At 34.2% G+C, this 20,957-nt stretch overlaps 1 protein-coding gene across 1 annotated transcript in view; it reads right to left on the reverse strand.

Moving 5' to 3' along the window:
• Positions 1 to 20,957, reverse strand: part of Kcnc2 (potassium channel, voltage gated Shaw related subfamily C, member 2) — a gene marked incomplete in the record, with an annotated part of 179,334 nt that overhangs the window by 8,043 nt on the left and 150,334 nt on the right. The window contains 1 exon segment of the mRNA XM_013517673.1: positions 1,079 to 2,006. Coding sequence (XP_013373127.1) covers positions 1,079 to 2,006 — 928 coding nt within the window.

The following is a 20,957-nucleotide window of genomic DNA, read 5'->3' on the forward strand; positions in this document are numbered from 1 at the left end:
GACCTTGTGCTTGCCAGGCAGGCGCTTTTGCCACTGAGCTAAATCCCCAGCCCTTTGCACAGGTCATTTTTCTATTAGAAAAGGTTAACGTGTACCTAAATCACAGGGAATGAATGTACTTTAAATTTTCATAGTATAATGAAAACTATTTACATTGTTAAACTTTTACCAAGGGGTTCATCTTGCAAGATATAACAGATTAGAGCTGACATTATTTCCAATGACTTTGGCAGAGTGAATATCAATTTAAAATCCATCAATGGTAGATTACCTATGGAAATGTAGGGAGTAGGGATTCAGGTAATCTCAGACAAAAAGTTCACCAAAATTCAGATCTGGAAGGGAGCAGAGTCTAATGCACAGCGAATAAAAAGAACATCTCTAGAGAAATTCAACTCTGCCATTGATTAGCCAAAGCGGATTATGCCCTGAGTAACTATGGGTTGATTATATTACATGGTCTCTAGCCTCACCAAAGGGGTTATATTGAGATACCCTACCTAATTTAAGAACAATGGAAATTTAGTCATCCACAATATTGGTAAGAAAGAGCTTTGTTATTGAAAGAATTATCTTCCATATCACCTCTTGGGTGTTTAGATCTTTGATAGGTAAGCATCCATTTTTCTTAAATAACTTCTTGTGAGTTAGGTTGAGATGCATAGCACCATATGGCAGAGATAAAACTGAGACAAACACACCAAGCCAAAAGATATGGAGATCAACATTTGGAATGAAGGATGGAGAATGGCCGATATCATACCATCACAGCGTGCAGAGAAACAAAGAAACATCGGCACAGAAGCAACAAACAGGCAAAGAAAATATTGGCACCATCAGCAAAAGGCATTCCCACTAAAGCAAGAGAACTCTATAGACCAGCTCTGCAAACTTCTATTTGGGATCCATTTAGAAAGCTACTATCTACCTACCTACAAGCCTGACACAAACACACATTTTTATGAAGAAATAGGACTGAAAACTTATGAACATTTTCAAAAAGTAAGAATGTCTGCCTTCTGCCTAAGGGACATACTGGTCTATAAAGTATTAACATGCGTTTGAAATCGTGCCTTACCTGATCTGTTATGCTCCAGAAGTCGGTTATCTTTGCCCAGACATGTGTCACTCTGTGTACTATTGCAGGCCATATTTAATTCTGTCTTGCAAAACGTAGGTGAGCTTGCCTGAGGGGCAGGAGGAATGTGCTTCTTTCTTTTTCTTGGAAGTTTCTGCTTGGCCATTGCCAAGGAGTAGTACATTCCAAAATTGTTGACAATCACAGGCACCGGCATGGCTATCGTCAGCACTCCAGCCAGAGCACACAAGGCTCCCACCAGCATCCCTGACCATGTTTGGGGATACATATCTCCATATCCCAGGGTTGTCATGGTCACAACAGCCCACCAGAACCCAATTGGAATGTTTTTGAACTGCGTGTGCTCACTAGCTGAAGGGTCGTTAGGCTGAGCTCCTACTCTCTCAGCATAGTAGATCATGGTAGCAAATATCAAGACTCCAAGAGCCAGGAAGATTATCAGCAGCAAAAATTCATTAGTACTAGCTCGAAGAGTGTGTCCAAGCACCCTCAGACCTACAAAGTGGCGGGTGAGCTTGAAGATTCTCAGTATCCTCACAAATCTTACAACCCTGAGGAAGCCAAGGACATCTTTAGCAGCTTTGGAGGACAGCCCACTGAGTCCCACTTCTAAGTAGAAGGGTAGGATGGCCACAAAGTCAATAATATTCAAGAGGTTTTTGATGAATTCAAGTTTATTGGGTGAAAAAACAATACGGACTAAAAATTCAAAGGTAAACCACACTACACACACTCCTTCTACATACGTCAAGGCAGGATCCGTTTCGATTTCATATTGTAAAACAGCACTTGTCCCATTGATGACTGGTTCTGTCTTGTTTTTAACGATATTGAAAGCTTCATGTGTCTCCAGGCAAAAGGTTGTGATTGAAACCAAGATGAAGAATAGAGAAGCAAAAGCAATAAACTGTAGAAGAAAAAGAAATAAAAAACACTGATCTGAACCAAATATACTTTGATCCAAATCTAAAAGCATCAATTCTTGCAAATAAAAAGAACAACAACATATTTTAAAAGTTCATTTGAGATGTCATTCAAGTAAAAAAAGACTTCTATATATAACATTAATTAGAGTATAAATACATGCTTTAATTTGTTTTCAGCTTGTGAAGAGATATAGTTTTGCTCTATGTTGGAAAATAATGTCTTGAACCTTTTATGTACAAAAATATTACCTGTGAAGAGAGCATATAAAATTGTTCTTAAAGGATTTTAAAGGATAACAGGCTGGAAAAAGAAATTAGACCATGGCTCCAGACATTGTTTGGGGTTCTCGAAACTTTATTATTAAGTCAAATTTTACATTCTGTAAATATAAAGTATATGACATATGGAGGGAAATTTGGAAACCACTCAAATTTGCTGTAAGTTTACATTTATAAGTAAAATATACCAGATATTCAGATATAAACATAAAAAATTATAATATATTCTACAAATTACTTTATCAATTTAAATGGAGATTTGTGTGATGGAGCAAGTCTCGGAAACACAAGACTGAAAGGAGAAAAATCAAATTAAAGAACAAGTTAAAAGACAGTTTCCTTGCCTTATTAAAAAAACTTTGAAATATTAGAGTAACAAATTATAGAGTTGTTTTTAAATTCAACTCTTTGTTTTCTTCAGTAAATAATATATTAAGACACATATACCCACTAATATAGTTTCCACTTATAGAATTCTGACTACTACCAGGCACGATTGAAACAAATTTACATAATTAACTCATATTACTCAAAATAACAATATTGCTACTACCTCAAGTTTTGGAACATGAATATTAATCCTGGACTGCTTGAAGAAGTTAAGTCGCTTTTCCTAGGTCCTAAAATACAAAATGATGGACCTGAGAAACTAACAAACCAAGTTTAGCTCCAGATTCTGCTTCCTTATCTTGTCAATCTCTCGAATGCAGAAACAAATATATTGGAAATCACTTATTTAGGCTAGCATCCCATATTTCTTAATATTCACGATCTGAAAATTGAAAGCCGGGGGGTGTTAGTGAATGACATTGTTGTTCTCAGTGCTAGAGGCTTTAAAATAGCTGGCTGACTTCTACAGCTGTCATAATGTTCTGAGATTTAGCACACTAAACAATAGAGTGTTCCTGGACTATCTCAACAAAGAGTTGTTCAGAAGAAGAAAATAATTAAGTGAAGGGAACCTCTCATTTGGAAATAATAAGGTACTCAAAGACAGTGCTGACTCCCAACATCTCCTCAAATTTGCCATTGCCAGGGGCTCAGCCAGGTTGCCCAGATAGACTGTGACTATCTGCTTTAAAGAACCACCCAAAATTATGAAACTGTTTTTCTGAGGTGTGGTGGTTAGTAAATCCATCCTGTGGTATTATATGGCTGCCATTTTTGTGGCTTTGATTTGCTTTCCCATACATATCTTCCAGTTATCCTTGTTTTTGCCTTATGAACTCACTAAGTAGCTTTTTCAGATTTTCATACTGGAAGATGCTAATTTTTTCATAATTTTCACTTTGTACAAATAAGCATATAACTCGTTTAAATCAACTAGTTATAAGATAATATAACTCAGACCCTATAAACGTTAAAAGATGCCATCTTTAAGGGAAGAATTTATTTTAACTTATTCATAAATGATTCCTTAATCTAATCATAACTTTATCTACAGATTTTAACATTGTTCTGTTTCTCACTCCACTAAATTCTTTTGTCATTAGAATTCTAGTATGGCCAGACATGGTGGCACACACCTGCTGTAATCCTAGCACTTTGGAGGCTGAGGCAAGAGGACTGCCAGGAGTTCCAGGCCAGCCTGGATTACACAGTGAGTTCAAGACAAACCTGAACTACATAGCAAGTAGTTTCAGGAATAAAATCCTATGATATACTTATGACTCTACCTACCAACCCGCCCCATAATCCTCACCTCAAGTCTCCAGCCTCTCATGGTGAACGTCAAAAAGTTTTAGTGCGCAAACTCTTCATCAACAGGCAGTTAGAAAGTAGAAGACAATGACACTACAGCTTTATTTTATGCTTCTAATGTTGCTCAGTCGTTTTGCATCTAGCTTTGCAGTCTCAGTCTCCACTTAGCTTCATGTGCTGCATTCAGTAAGCTTTCTCAGTATTTTCCTCTTTCAAAACAAGTCCTAATGTGCCTGCCACATCCATACAACAAAACAGTGTATCTATGCAAGACACAGGGCCTTTTCCAGTTAGGTTATTTTCCTTCCTTCACTCATTCTTCACTGTGTATGTCTCTCTATGCCAGGCCACAGGTTAGGTTCTTAATTTAACAGCCATTTACAGGCATAATTCCTGCCTTTGAGGAGTACTACTAGAGATACAGACACAAAATTCATCAATCACATAAAAATTATGCAATTACAAGTGTTATAAGTACAATGAAAGAAAAAATATAGGATTCTTTAAAAGGATCGAAACAATGAGCCAAGACTGGAAGATCACTGGAAGCTCTGACAAAATGTCCAGGGTCTGAAATTTGAGGGTCGAGTAGAGGTCCACCTAAGGGAAAGGGTAACTTTGTGTATCACACTGTAAGAAGCTTTAACCAAGAAAATCTGGGCTTTTAATCTTACTTTCTCATTTGATCCTTAGCTGTAGCACCACAAAAATCACAGGCTTTCCACCTTTGTCCATGTTGTAGAGATTGTGATGCCTAGACCCAACCTAGCATGGAGACTCTGCCTTTTTAAAGGTTAATCTTTTTTCTTGAGGAAATTTTAATTAACCAGAAATATGAGTTTTAAAGCAAAGCTAAAAGGCCACATTGCCATTTAGTTTCTGATAGTGCTACTTTGTGTTTGTTCTCTACAGAATTCATTTGTCTTATACTATTCTACCAGCTTTATTGTTTGAAATGATGTAAAAACATAAAGTACATATTCAAATGGTCTTCAGTTGAAAGCACTATGCAAATGCTAGAAATAATTTAGCATAGCTTTTAAAAATATAACCATTCCTCAATATGAACTTCTAGAATCTGACAATGAGTTATTATATTGTCAGAAAAAGGTTAACCATCTTAAGACATTTATGGCTGGAACATACTTGTAAGTAACATGAATCATCTTGTCCTCAGAAACAACTTAAATTACCCATATTCCTGGAAAAAGGGCATTGTACAAACTCATATGTGTTCTAATAAATCTAGTGAATGTACAAAAGTATGAATTCCTCCTCCCAAGAAGAGATGCCCAACCATCTTGTGGAGGCAGAAGGAATCAGCATTTAGCAGCTTTTGAGATGATTGTAATGCATACTGAAGTTTGAAAACCAAATTCCTGTGTATTTTTTCAATAAACTAACAGCACATATTATCAAAAAAATGGAATAATTTTCAAATTATGCACATCTGTAGACTGTTAAGAGAATCCTTCTACAAAAGAGGTCAAAGAAGAGGGGAGAAGTCAACCATGGAAGGCAAGATATCCCCAAAGTTTCAAAAAGAGAATACTAAGCCATAACACTAAGTGAAATAAATCAAACACAGAGGTTAAATATTGCATGCATTCTGTGGTACAACAAATCCAAACTATAAATAATTTAAAGTGCAAAATAAAACAGAAATGGTAAAAAAAACAGGGAGGTAGACTCTGTGGAGAGGAGAAGGGCATCTAGGTGAGGAGAGAGAGGGGTCAAATTGCCATCCGCATGTGTTCCAAGTCCCCAAGAATAATGTAAACATTACGTATAGCAAGCATATGATAAGAATATTTTCTAAATAAAATAAGGCGGAAAGTCATCAGAAGAAACTTGGTCCCCATGAAAGTCCTTAGAGATTTTGGGAGAATGTGGAACTTTCCCTGGAAAGAATAGAAATTTAATTAATGAGCAACTTAATTTGAGTATCCAGTAAATGTGTAATCTTAAGAGCTTAGAAGACTGGAATTAGCCAGGGGGAAAAAACTGAATTGCGTTAGCAAGGATTTGATGCACTTTATCTGAACTTAATTCTAAGCTCTTTGGATATAAAAAATGTCTTCTTTTACATTGGCTTACTGAATAGATGAGTAAAAATGAGGTTAGACTGAATAATATTAAGAAAAAGAAATTAAAAAGGAAAGGAAAAGATATTTTATTTATTTGCCTTTCTTCTTCACTAAACTGAGATATCTTTAAGGACTGGAATTTGGACTTATATATTATGTAATCTTCTGCTCCTGACTCTCTCATGAATCTTTAATGTGGCAGGATAGCTGAATCAAGTGGTAAAAAAGTAAATAAAATAATAAGCAAATGAGGAAAAACACAGACCATATTTCAGTGGGAGTTAAAATGAGGTTAATCAAAAAGAAATAATAGAAATTAAACAATAAAGTATGACTATCAAAACAAAAGTCTTCAATTTTACAGCAGAGGCCAGCTGAACTAATTCAATGGCCAAAATGATGCCAGGAATAACTTCCATTCATTTTTATAAGAGAATACATCAGGGAAGAGTTGGGAAAGAGCCACCCTACCAGTTCTCTCTTCCTTTTCTATTACAATAATACCAGAAATTCTTACAGGCATTGAATGAACATAAAATCAGCATGTTGAATAATTAAAAATTAGAAAGCTTTCTAGCCAGACAGGGTGTATCATGTTGACTGAGTTCACAGAACTGAAGCATCATTCCAGGCAGTTTCACAATGGAAAATTCTGTTAAAAAATTGGCTTATGAGTCTAATAAGTAGAGATTTTTCCTCTGTAAGTCTGTAAGTCCACTGTCCATGTTTAACTGCAGAAAGTCCTCAAAACTCTTTTCTCCACACCTGTGATCTCAGTAGGAAACCCTTAGTTACCAAGCTCTGTGTGAAGGGTATTAAATCAATACTCATCTGTATAAACAGTTGAGCAGATTCCCAGGTAAGGATAACAGGTTTCTTAGACTAAGCAAAACTGAGCTCTATGACTTACAAATGCCAGAGCTTCAAAATGATGAGCTGAAGTGATTAAGTATCCATTCTTTGTCCTCTTCTAGCGTAGGATCACTAATTTTGCAGTGACTTTCACCCAGTTTCATTACTAATTCCGTGTGACAACAAGTTACTCAGGGTGTGTGCTAAACAGAACCAAGGACAAGAACGGATCAAGAACAGAAAGTAGCTGCCCAGTTCATGGGACATAATTTTTAAACATGGTGACCGAGTATGCAGAAATTCACTAGCCCTAACACAGAATCTGTCCATTAAAAGTCATTTCATCCTCCTATTATTTCATGATCAGAAACCTTGACATGTACTAGAAGCCTATAAACTTTAAAGGGTGAAAAAACTTGAAGAATGAAATCCACCTTTATTTTATCAACTGAAATCAGTGAAACACTTTAATATTTGAAAATCAACATTATGGGAAGATTTTTAATCTGTTACTTAAATTACACACTAAGGAATTTCTCTTTTTGTAATTCCACAAAGAGATGCATCTAGTTTCAGTTAGTCTTTGAAAACTGTATCATTTCCAGATCAGAATGTCACATTCCTATTATGGTCTTCCTGCGTTTATCTCTTAATTCATGAAATAAATATATGAGAACCAAGGACTTCCAATACTGAAATATCAGAAGTTCATGGAACTCCTGATCCAAAATTGTCACTGGTGAAATATTTGATAAAAATATAAAAGTAGATGTAGAAGGACACACAGTAAAATGTTATTTATATTTAAAAAATGAAACTGAAAGCCAGGCATGATGTTGCACGCTTGTAACCCCAGCACTCGGGAGGCTGAGGCAAGAGGATCCTCTTGAGTTTGAGGCTAGCCTAAGCAACAAAGTGAGCTCAAGGCCAACCTAAACTGCATAGCGAGACCCTGTCTCAAAAAGACAAAAAAAAAAAAAAAGAAATTGTCCACACTACAGATAGCATGGTATGTCTGTAATATAGCATTACAAAAAAGGTGGTACAACATGTATTGATATATAATGATATCCAAGGAATCATGTTAATTTAAAAACAAATAACTGTGACACAACAATATGCAAAGTCTAATCCCGTGTCTTCTTTTACGTACATCCAAGGAAACAAATGACACAAAACAATGTCAGCTTGGCAATGCTCATATCTGGGTATTAGTCACTACAGTTACAGGTGCTGTTCATGGGGACCCTTGTCAGCAAAGTTGAGTCTTCTACAAAAGTTTTAATCACATTTTATAGGTTCAATGTTAGAAACAAATTCAAAAGAAAATAATGACCCAGAGAGGGCTAAACACGAATCACACTGGAGGACGATTAAGCTGATTTGCTTAGTTCTTAGAAATTCTGCATTTGAAACAAGTTCATTTTTCTACTTTCCTACAGCATTGTAATCTTACCCAAATGCTCTTAATTGTGCCTAGTTTCAAGTCTCAAACATCAGCTTTGCCATAATTAACAAGAGTGTGGTGTTGTCCACAGAGCTGTGGTCTCTAAAGAGATTTAAAAAGTCCCTTTCATGAGCAATTCTTTCCTCAAGGGCCAGCTGAGCAAGGACGGCTACAGCCGGTGTCTGGTGCTTTCACGCAGAGGTAGAATTACTTGAACTGGTAAAAACAAGTTTTTATATAGCAAGTTTTATTATTTCAAAGTAAATCTACAGATTTTACTATAGTTATACTACTGAATTGCATTCTAGAGCCATATGTAGTGAAACGGAGTTATCATATGTGATTACTACATTCAACAGTCAATGGAAAAGATTAAACCTCAGGCATCTATGCATAAACCTGGTTACATACAACACACACTCTTTCATCTCTAAGAACCCTTAAAATATGTTTTTATATATGGATATATATTATATATGTAGGCTTAACTTGCATAGAGACATGTATATCTTCTAGAGAGAGGCATAGAAATTGATGTAAAGCATATATTTCATGCTTCAAATAAAGAAAATATACCCATTTGTTACTTTTGGCCATTGATATTTACTGTGTGATCCTTGATAAATATCTTTGACTCCGTTTTTTAATCTTTATTCAATATAAATACATTATTCTCCTTTTTTCACCATTTTCATCTCTCTGCCACAGACTGATTTCAATGAAATTGTAGGTGTTCACAATCAAGAGTTACTCACTCCCACCCAAGTGTAATTTTATGTTATACAGGCAAGGGAGGCTTAAATATGTATATTATTAGTGTGATCACAACAAATTATGATGAAAAGGTAACTAGAACTTCAAATCATCAATTACGAATATACAGCATCATTTTATTTCCCTGAGTTTCTTTATCTTTTTTTTTTTTTTTTTTTGGTGTCAGAAATTGAACTCAGGGCCTTGCACCTGCCAGGCAGGCACTGAGCTCAGAGCTCTATCCCAGGTCCTCCCTGAGTTTCCTGACGAAATTTAAAGTGTTTTGTAACTAACATATCTCATAGATATAGTTTTTCAATTATTTCATTAGACTGAAAAAAATTACACACCTCTCGATAAGAGTGATTTTTAAAATCATGTGTTATAAATTCATGATACAAGACAAAATTGTATTTCCTAAATTCTTTATTTGAAACTTCACCCCGATTCCCATTTTTAATATACTTTTATAAATTTAACATAAATGATTAAGTTATTATCATCATAAAACCATTTCCACTATCTAGGATTAGAAATACTTGAATCTCAGCTTATTTTTCTTGAGATCAGACACCACTTTCAAAAGCAGGTATTCAAAAATGCCTGTTTTTAGCTGGTTTAAAGTGAAGAAAGTCACGGAGGGTGAAATTTGCAAATAAAGCAAGGTGATCAGCTACGAATTCCTCCCAAAGAGATGCCCTGCCTAACAAATCTGTTTCTTCTGGTGCTGTGCCACCAGTCAGGACACATTCTACACAGTGTCGCAACGCTTGTTTCCGCTATAGTACTACCTTTGCCAGTCCACGACACTGAATGCCAAAGTGGCCATAGCTTTACGTTAAAAATTATTGTTCCTCTTTTTTCCATATCTCCTCATTCTATAATTCTTTCTAGAAACATTACATTTTTCCCAGGGAGCCAAGTCCTAGCCAGCTATACCCAACAATAACTGTAATGGAGCCCCCCTCACATTTACATATTAAAGCTGGGGCTTCAATACACTCTCCTCAACATTGTGTTTTTTGTAGTGGATACTTATTCCTGTTTACTACTTACATGGGAGCCCTCCAGTCTACTCTGCTTCACTACACCAGGCATCACCACTTGCATACATGAATAGTAAGCACTAGAGTTTCAACTCCTCCTTTGCCTGAAAGTATCGGGCACTTTTACAAATAGTGGTAAATTCCTCACAGAAGATAGAGGCAAGTTTGCTATATCACACACACGCACACACACACACACACACACACACACACACACACACACACACACACAGCCCTTTGCAAATTCTAATTTGGTTACAACAGATAGAATAACTATTTGAAATTTGGAGGGAATTAATCAGCTATGCAATTACAAGTACAAAGCATGGAGCTCAGTGTTGCTTATGTTTGAAATTTAACTCTGTCAGTAGATAGCAGATTGGTGTCTGAGAACTCCTCGTGGTCGCAAGGTGGGGACTGTAAACTCCAGACTTCTGTAGTCACACTAAAGGGTTTTTTCCTCTTCTTTCTCTTTCCCTCATTCGTTTACACAGGGCTACATACATGACATGTGGTTCCTCAACATACTGAACACAGGAGCTGGTAAGGCAATTCACCCATTTTCTGTTAACGCAGACATGAAAGAGATTTGTAAAAATGTAAAACAATACCACTCTGCTTGTTTTATTTTTGCTTTAGTTTTTAAAACTTTATTTTTCACTGAAAATATGTCTTCCCATGTCACTGGGTAATCTTCTAGCCCAGGATAGCAGGTGTCTTGTAGCCCTTTTATATATGTCACTAATATGAACAACAAATGATTCTGTACAAGATCCTAAGTCTCCAAGGTGATCTTCAGCAAAAGTATCTGCCTTGCTATATTACAAAACCAATAAACCAGGTACTAATTATGTTAATAATTTTAAAAATATCATCAAGTGGTCTTAAGTCTATGAAATTACCAGTAATCACAGTAATCTGGAAATGGTACTTAGTACATGTCAAGAAATAATGGCAAAGACTGCAGCCACATAAAAAAAAAGATTTACTTCGTTTTTGGTTCATCTCTTTGGATACAACCACTTCCCCCAAACAGACTTCAAGAATGGTTAATGAAAACAAGGAGATAGAATTAAAAGGAAAATATTAACTATGAAGAAAAGTGTAAGGTAAATGCAGGAGATGACTGTAAGTTCAAGTGACCAGAGGCAGATAGTGTCAAGGATGTAAAGAGAGGAAAAGCCTACAGGGAGAAGAATTTAATAATGACAATTTGCAGGCAAAAAAAAGACAATAAAATACCTATTGGATGAGATAAAATAGCCCTTCATTAGTTTGCTTTATTAACAGATTTTTGGTAAAGAAAATTGAGGAAATATGGATTCCAAAAGATTAACAAACTGGTGCTAAGAGCATGAATAGCAAGAATATAGGCCCGTGCACACACACACGCGACACACACAAGTTATTGCATTCAGAAGGATTTCAACAAGATTTGCTTTTAGATATTATAACAAATCATTACAAAATTTAAATTTTAAAAAGTTACTCAGGTAATAATGGCCCCAGATCATATTATTTTTTTAAGTAAAGGAAAGAGCTTAATGGAAAATGCTAATACCAAATGCTATGCTAAAATTGTCTGACTTGTAAGATTTTCAATATCTATATACAAACAGCATACGATGGTATTTGTTACTGTTTTTATTTTTTTAACCAATTCTATCCTTCAAGCTTAACTGGGTATATTTTGTCCTTAAGAGCACTGGGAAAGAAAGAAATTCAGCAGCATGCAGTTTATAACAATTCCATGGAACAAAGAAACAAAAATAAACTAGTAATAGCTTGAAGATGTCAGTATGCAATACATAAGAGGTGTAGAAACTTTAAAGTATAAATTGTACATTTTTCTTTCTAAAAAGAATGATTAATGAAGACAGTTATAAGAAAATTTCAGAAAATGTATTAAGAATATAAAAATTTATATTCTCATTTAATCCTATCATCATGCAGTGCAGAAGAGTCTATTATCTATTTACAGAAAACCAAACTGAAATTTTGCAACTAGAGCCAAAGCCTTCTGATACACATCATGTGTTTCTTCTCTGTGCCTTTTTGGTAAGAATTTTCAACTCTGTGAAGCAAAAAAACAGAAAGGGGCTGGGGATTTAGCTCAGTGGCACAGCGCCTGCCTGGCAAGTGCAAGGTCATGAGTTCGATTCCCAGTACTGGAAAAAGAAAAAACAACAACAACAACAACAAAAAAAAAAAAACAGAAATAGTAGAATGGTCCTATAAACTGTTTTGTTCATATACATGCATGCAAAAACACATATACATCCACTCACTGAATTTTGGTCATCAATAATGCAACACAAATAAAGTCAAGAGAATAAAATTGCTAAGCCTATGTTGCTGATTTTCTTTATGGATTTTCATGTAAAATACAGTTCAAAGACCTTATAAAATAAATGATACTGTAGGCAAATACTGATTATACATAAACAAAGAGAACTAAGAAAATGGGATCAGGTTAAATAAATTGTGTTTGTAATTAGGATAAAATAATTATACAATTTGAGACTAACACATCTAAAAAATTATAAAGCTTGCATGAATAAACAGGTATGAGCTGCGGTCTTCTCTTCCCCTTATGTATTTATTTTTTAGGCTATATTTTCTCCCTAAAGAAAGAAGTGGCTGTTTTCATAGATTATTTAGCTCATTTCAGAGCTTTCAGAGCAAGGCTTGCAGGACTTGCCCTTGATATAGAGACAACAGAGAGAAAACTGTTGAATATTTAATAGAGCTAAAAAATACTACATTTAATATTCTCTCGAGTTTGTACAGTGCTGACTTAGAAGGAAACTCAGTGTCTCTTTCCACAGTAATATCTGAGAAAAGTAGTGACTAAATCATTCTCTAAAATGTCATCTTACATGTTCAATAACTACATTCTTAAAACTAAAGCAGTTCTTCTAAAATATGCTCTGAAACTTTTTGGAACAAATGACTGCGAGCTCTGTTTTAGGGTTTTATTTATGGCATTTACTTTTAACATTTTATTTTTTCATTTTAAAACTTCAAGAGGATAAGAAGGGTAATGAGAAAAGAATTACAAAGTATGTTACATGCATGTATGAAAAGGTCAAAATGAAAACCTCTTTTCCTTATAACTTACATGTACTGATAATAAAATAAAAATGCCAACAATTTGTCAATGGCAAGAATCTCACCTAGGCTTTGTTTTATTTTATTCTGCTTTGTCATTTTTGCTTTGGTTTGTTTAGTTAAGCGCTAAGTTTTAGGAATATTAAGAAAACCAGTCATCTGAGGATTTTTAATAGTTATTGAATATCCAAAAGGCTTTGTTGATTTTGGCTTTATATATATAAAATTCCCCTCAAATAGAGTAAATTTTCAAAAGAACAGGAAAAGGAATCCTTCATACCTAAAAGTAATTCTCAAAAAATTACAAGTTTTCACTGAATTTTAAAAATATCCTTTATGACTTTTTTCTCCTCTATTGTGCAAATTTCCTTATGGGTTGTGCAAGAATTCACATTTCAATTCAATAGCTTTTTTGCTCAACTACTCAGTTTAAGATTATCTGCTATGAATTTCTTGACTCCAAGCTGAATTTTTGTGCCTAAGAAGGATAAAACTTATTCAGAGAAGGCGGCAAATGAAATAAATAAATGCCTCAAATAAAGGTATGTTATAACCCATTCAATAAGGACAGATGCTAAAACATTAGCTCTTCATCTAAGTCTTGTTTCACTCATATCATTCCATGTAGAAGAGCTAATTTCTCTGGACATTATCAGCTATAACCCTGCTGCCAAATATAATGGGTAAATTGATACCTATAGTCACAGTCTCAAAATTAGTAAATATTAAAGATCACCTGCCTTGAACAAACTCACTAATTGACTTTCAGGATACACTGCTCTGAGATTTTCCCCTCCTCTCTAAGCAATAGTTCTCGATTTTCTTTGACCTCCTGCTCTTCACCTATTCTCCAAATGCTAGAGTAGCACCCAAACTCTCTGCAAAAGGGAACTGAAACAGATCAAATATTAGAAATTTCATCTGTTTGTTTGGTTCCAAATTTAGAACTTCGGCCGTGATTTAGATTGTTTTGGTTTTTTTTTTCCCCATTGCTTCCTTGCCATTGTCACAAGGGTGTGATGTCAAATGGGTCTACTAAACGTTTTAAATAATTTTTTCCTCTAAAACTGCCCTTCCTGTGGCCTCTCTATTTAAGTAAATAAAAAGTAGTTATTCATGCAAGAACTGAGAGGTCAGCTTAAGGTTTCACTTCTCTTCCATGAACTCAACTGAGTCCTGACAATCATCTCTTTCAGAATTGCCTCAGTCTCTTCCCTCCCATGTGATTTTAGAAACTGAAGGAGCTATGTACTGCGAAAGCTAAAAAAGACCTATTGGTTGCTTCTGCGATCTAGAGGCTCAAGAAAGTCAGTGGTGGAGTTTAGAGGTTTAAGAGATTATCAGTTAATAGCAGATAGTGCAGATTTCAGTCCAAATCCGCAGGCCTGGGGACCAAGAGAGCCAAGGACTGCCGAAGATGCATATCCCTACTCAACAGTGAGGCAGACAGCAAATTCAACTTTCATTTGATTTTTGAATTTCATTTCCTTCTACTTAGGGCTACTTGGGCTGTTGAAGGCTTGGATGACCACACACACACACACACACACATACATGCACACACATATTTCTAAAGAACTTTTTTACACAGTTCACCAACACAAAAATTCAAATACTGATATCATCCAACACACACACACACACACATACATGCACACACATATTTCTAAAGAACTTTTTTACACAGTTCACCAACACAAAAATTCAAATACTGATATCATCCACAAATACACTCTGGGACAAACCTAAAATAATGTTTGACCACGTAGCTCAGCATCCAGTGGCCCAGTCAAGTTGATACCTAAAATTAGTCATTACAGACCCCGTGAGCGTCTTCAGTACATTAGCATGTGGCAGGTGTTCTCTTCAGGGTTAGAGGTCCAAGAAAGAGAATAAGGAATGAGGTGATGCTCCTTATGGATTACTTTCAGAAATTATAATCTGTTCCACCACTTTCATCATATTTTATTTGTTAACAGTAAATCATTAAAGTCCAGGCCACATTCAGAATGGGAAATTGAACTCTACTCCTTCAAGGGAGAAATACAACTTGGGGAAACGTTTTTGCATACCTGTAGTTTTTTAATTAACAGAAAAAATTGTACATATCACTTTGCTGGGGTACATATTTCCTGGGGAGATGAACTGGTCACAAGGAGAATCTTAACTTTGTGTTTTAAGTGTATAATTGCAATGCCTAAGTTCCCACAATAGAGCAAGAGGTGACTATGAAAGTGTTAGTAGTACAATATTACTACAATTAATTTCATGTAGTTATGATGTAATATTGGAACTTCAGATTTATCTACATTTCTCTGCAGATGGTGCTATCTATGATCTGTGCTTGGTTGCATAAGAGTTGATAAATTTAAACTTTTTAACAATAGATCTGTGTAAATTTTATGGTAGTAAATGATAAACTAGATTTTTACATACTTTCTCAATTTAGGATATATTTTACTTATTGTTTCTATATGGATCATTTAAATGGTTTCTCTGCCAGTTTTTACAAATTGTCACAAATGTCAAAAAATACCTGTGTATAAATGGATCTGTCCAGTTTAAACCCAGAATGTTGAAGCATCAGTTGTATATTATATTTTTTAAAAAGGCTGACAATGGATGCAGGGGAAATATTTTAAAACCATCGTAGTCTCACACTTCTGTCTCACTGTGCCCTCCCTAGCCTTTGCATTTATGTGGGCACACTCCAGGAATCTTTCCCTCTTCTTATCAGACACCAGTCCTATTGGATTAGGGCCTCACCTCTGTGACCAATTTAACCTTAACTCCCCCTTGTTGAGGACCCAAATACAATGGCATTCGTACTTAGGGCTTCAACATGAATTCATCATAGGATACAACTTAAACATTGGGTTACTTAGTTTGTAGTCAAATTAGATTGTGAGTTCCGTGGAGTCTAGAGAAAGAAGAAAATCATTTCCCACAATGCTATAGGTGTTGTGAGGAATTAGAATACACAGTATAATCAAAATATACAGTGAGTTTAAATTCTTAAAAAATTACAAAAAGATACATTAATATTAACCCCCCCAAACTACCCCTTTCCTCCAAATACACTTATGCCATTGTTTCTAAAGCAATTCTAGAATTCTCTCACATCTGCACAAGGAATGACACAAAATACAGTGAGCACTGCTGCCAAGTACCATCCAACAGAAAGACAACTGTAAACACATCAAGCGTGTCCTCACTCATCTTTTTTCCCCAAAGTCAAAATGACCTTGAAAGGTAAATATTTGGATCGATTCAGGACACAGAAACAGCATGACAGCTTAACTAAAGACATTCACAAAAGAAGACTTCCAGAACTGTTTCAGAAGTGGTAAGAGTGGTGGGGTAAGTGTGTTTAAAGTGAGGAAGATTATTTTGATTTAAGAGTGGTGGGGTAAGTGTGTTTAAAGTGAGGAAGATTATTTGAAAGGAAGTGTGACTCTACTGTAATCATCTTTAAAACGGAAACATTTGCCATATTTTCTGACCACACCCTGTAGACATTAAAATGCTAAGAGGATAGAGACAGTGCAGAGAAGGAGTATAAAAGGGAAGTGAAGGCACAGAGAGAATCAGAAGTGGAATAGTTGGCTATTATTATGGTGCTCCTATGGAGGTAAGAAGAATTGTAGGTCATGCAAGAAAATGAAAAAGAACTCTAGTTTGAAATTTGAAAGTCATTAAATTTTCAACTTATATTTTGTCTTGGCTTGACATGTTGCCAAATAATTAACCTTTCCAAGGTAGCTGCCTGTTTTGTGTGATCATGGAAAGGCAATTACTTTGCTTACAAAAATGATTTTTCAACACCAAAAGTGAGAGAACCAGCACAGTATTAGCTGTGTGTTAGAAAGGGGCTGAGGATAATGGTGGGATAGAGCTGGACAGCGGATCTTTGCAGCAAAGACAGACAATAGTAACGTTTTGCGAACTAGATCACCTCAGACGCTTTGTTAAATACAAATATCACTGGCATGATTTCTCTTACATGAAAACCTAAAATATAAATAAATGAATAAATACAATACATAGAATAAATGAGAGATGGTAGGGAACAAGATGGAAGACTTTTAGAAATGAGGAAAGGGGTGGGAGAGGAGGCAGGTAAGGGAGAGGACGACAGAGGGAAAGAAAATGGTCAAGATGCATTATATGCACGAACCAATTTTCTAAAATGAACATCACTATTCAGTATTGCAAATATACACTAACAAAAGAAAACAATATTGACAATGTTGATGGTAAAATCAATAATATCTTTTAGAGCTGTGTTCCTTTTTACAAGCTTGGTGTTAGTACATATACACAGACCAAAGAAAAGACAAACCTTTCATAATTTAGAATGAACATGTTTAGGCAGGAGAAAAACAGACGAGAAAAATGAGATTCAAAGGCAAGACTGGTCAGGAAGGCCCACAACTCCTTAGCTGGCCAATGTGTTAATTGTCACACTCAATTATCATTTCCCCAACAGGTCATTCACACCAATTTGGATAGATTTTTAAATTTTACAGCAAAAAAAATTAGGTAATTTTCACTGTCTTGATATTACAAAAATTATTTGTTAGCTATAGGTGACTGACATATAAATACAATGAAAAACTACCCATCTGATTTTGAAAAACTACCCATCTGAAATTTTGATTTTGTTTCTAAAGCCAGAATGAATCCAAATAAATGAAAGCTGAAAAGCCAAAGCTGATATATCTGTTGCATAACCTCTGATAAATTCTTGTTTGAGACAACATTCAGGAACTCCTCTTTTCTTTATTCCTTTACAATCTTACTCTGTTGCTATAAAGTGAAGTCCATTAGACACTGAAATATTCAATGGCCAAAAAAGCCAAATATTAGATATATAGTACCTTTTCCCCAAAATATATTTATCTTCCATTATCTATGTTATCAATGTGACTAACAGGGAATATCGAATTTTCTTGAAACAACTTTAACATTTCACTTCTGTGAGAAAAATCGAGAATATAGTGAATTGTGTTGGTCAGGAAGTACCTATGCCCAGTAATTGCAGTAGGAAGACTGAGTAAATCTTTCTCTAAATTACATGAATTTTAGAGATGATAATGAAATGCTATAAATGATTGTTGCTGTCATTGTTATTAGAAGACAAATTTAAGTTTCTTCCCATTGATATCTTTTGTTCTATTATTGCTAACAGTGCCTACTCTTTTCAGTAAGAATGGATGCTTTCAAAAGTAGACACTGAAATAACAATAGAAATTGTGCACAAAAATTTTATTTATTGTGACAGGTTACAATGCCTTTTAACTTTCATTTTCAAGGGCAATTTTTTCTATTTTAAAGTCTCATGTTTCAATTTTATGAGCTTAACTATATCACTTGCAATTGTTAATCCAGGCAAAATTTTCTAGTATGCATTATTTGAAACTGTAGATTGTTAATTTATTCATAATATTATATATACATATAGCATGCCTAGTGTAGCGCCAACATGTATTATATAAAATTATATTAAAATTTTAAAAAACTTAGGAGACCATGAGTATATATCCACAAATAACATAAGCAATTAGATTAGTGAAAAAGAGAGACAAATATGATTGCATTTCTTTATTACTTAATGGGCTGGGGATTTAGCTCAGCAGCACAACGCCTGCCTGGGAAGCACGAGGTCATGAGTTAGATTCCGGGTACCGGAAAAAAAACCAAAAAAAAAAAAAAAAAATTACTTAAGCACCTACTAATCCTTATTTAATAACTCAACTTTCTCATAAGATAGCATTAATATTCCAAAAACAGAACTAAAAATAGAATATCATGATCAGTTTTTGAAAAATAGATTTCCATGGTAAAAGTAGACAGAACCCCTGGGGTTCAGTGAATTCCCAAGGAGGAGGCAAACAACCCCACAGTTATAGCTATTGCTTTAGTTTTTCGGATTTTTTTAAACCCAACAGCAATGAATGCATTCATATGCCTCAGGTGAGGGCCCAGTTTTATCTTATTTTAATTTAACTTTGAGAATTAAGGAGGAAATTACATCTGTATTTAGTTAAATTTTATACTTTACATAATAATATAAATACTCATACTATAACCAGTCATATGCTTTTCTAAAATTTTAATTTTGTAGTGCTCAAGAACCAGCTTGCAGTGTGATCAGGTTTGCCTTTATTTTCTTAAGTAAAATTATATTCATGCTCTCAATTTGCTATACATTTGGTTTATACCAGTAAAACAAGTGAAATATACTATTAACATGTTACATTGAAAGACACTTAAATGTAAGTCATAAAAAGTATAATTTTATTCTTTTATAGAAATAGAATAATTCACCGACAACTAAAATTATGATAGTAGTTTTCTTTAGTCTTATTTATTCCTGATTTCTTCAGCATTTAATTCAGCAATATTTTATACTTAGCTAATGTTTAAAGTATCAAAATAAAATGTATTCTCTGCTTTCTTCAATTCTACTACAAATTTTTTATTATATGATTTCAATATATTTAAGGCTTACATTTTTCTACAAAGACTCAATTTGAGGTGCATAATGTGCTTCTCACAAACTGAAAGTAATGTTTTATGCAGTAGAGCAGATCACTTATAAATTTGTATTATATGGACGTTACCACCCATGACAAACTCAAGTTCCCTAAAACACTTGTCTTTTGTTTACACAGCATCCCCATTGAAGCAATTCATTTGCATACAAAAATCAGAAATTCATATAATCGCTCACTCAAATAACTAATTAATTTCAATTAAATTTACTAAGACAAATAGTAGTTTAACTACTGGAATGACATAGTTGTATTAAATGGACCAGCTGAACAAGTAAATAGGACCCAAAAGGTTCAATAGATATTGTGAATTAGGAAGAAACTGTTCAAAAGGAAAGTAAATTATAATGGGGAATAGGGAAAAGGAAGGAAAAGAAAAGGAAAGAAAAATAGAAAATATTTATATATATAAACAAGATAGCTAAAATAGATAAACTGTTAGTTCCTCTTACTTCATCATTGAAAAGAAAGGTTTGTGATCATATTGTTTGGACAATATCTCATGCTTTTGTCTTGTACCCTGAGTAAATACTCTGAAGATAATAATATGCAGTGTATTAATTATTGTTACTCTTCTATTATCTTGTTTTTAAATTGTTTTATTTTTTCTTCTTCTTCTAATAAAATAATAAATAAATAAATAAATGGACCAACCTGAAGCCAGGTATTATTTCACTCAAAGTAATCATTCATGACTTAATAAATAAAATTTAAATATTAATTTCAAGGAATCCAATATATTTTAGAACTGGAATTGATCTTTATATTCTTGCTTTCAATGATTCATTGCAAATAAATATTTTCAGTATTTAATAAGATGTGGTTTAAAAGTGATAATTTTTATGATAATGTACAAAATAATACATGCCATGTTTAAAAATCAATATTAAATTACTAGAAAATAAAAATTTTGTTTAATTAAGAAACATAAAATAATTTTGTAGGAAACTTCCTGCTTTGGGTTGACAAAAATGCTTAAGAAGTTAGGTCACATATCTAGAATTACCTAGCATATAGCAAAATCGTAAAGATACTATACCATACACATGGTTGCATTTAAAATTTTAAAAGTAGATTATACCATATACATTATAGCATA

This window comes from Chinchilla lanigera, unplaced genomic scaffold (assembly GCF_000276665.1).
Source record: "Chinchilla lanigera isolate Chin_1 unplaced genomic scaffold, ChiLan1.0 scaffold00004, whole genome shotgun sequence".
Taxonomy (NCBI): domain Eukaryota; kingdom Metazoa; phylum Chordata; class Mammalia; order Rodentia; family Chinchillidae; genus Chinchilla; species Chinchilla lanigera.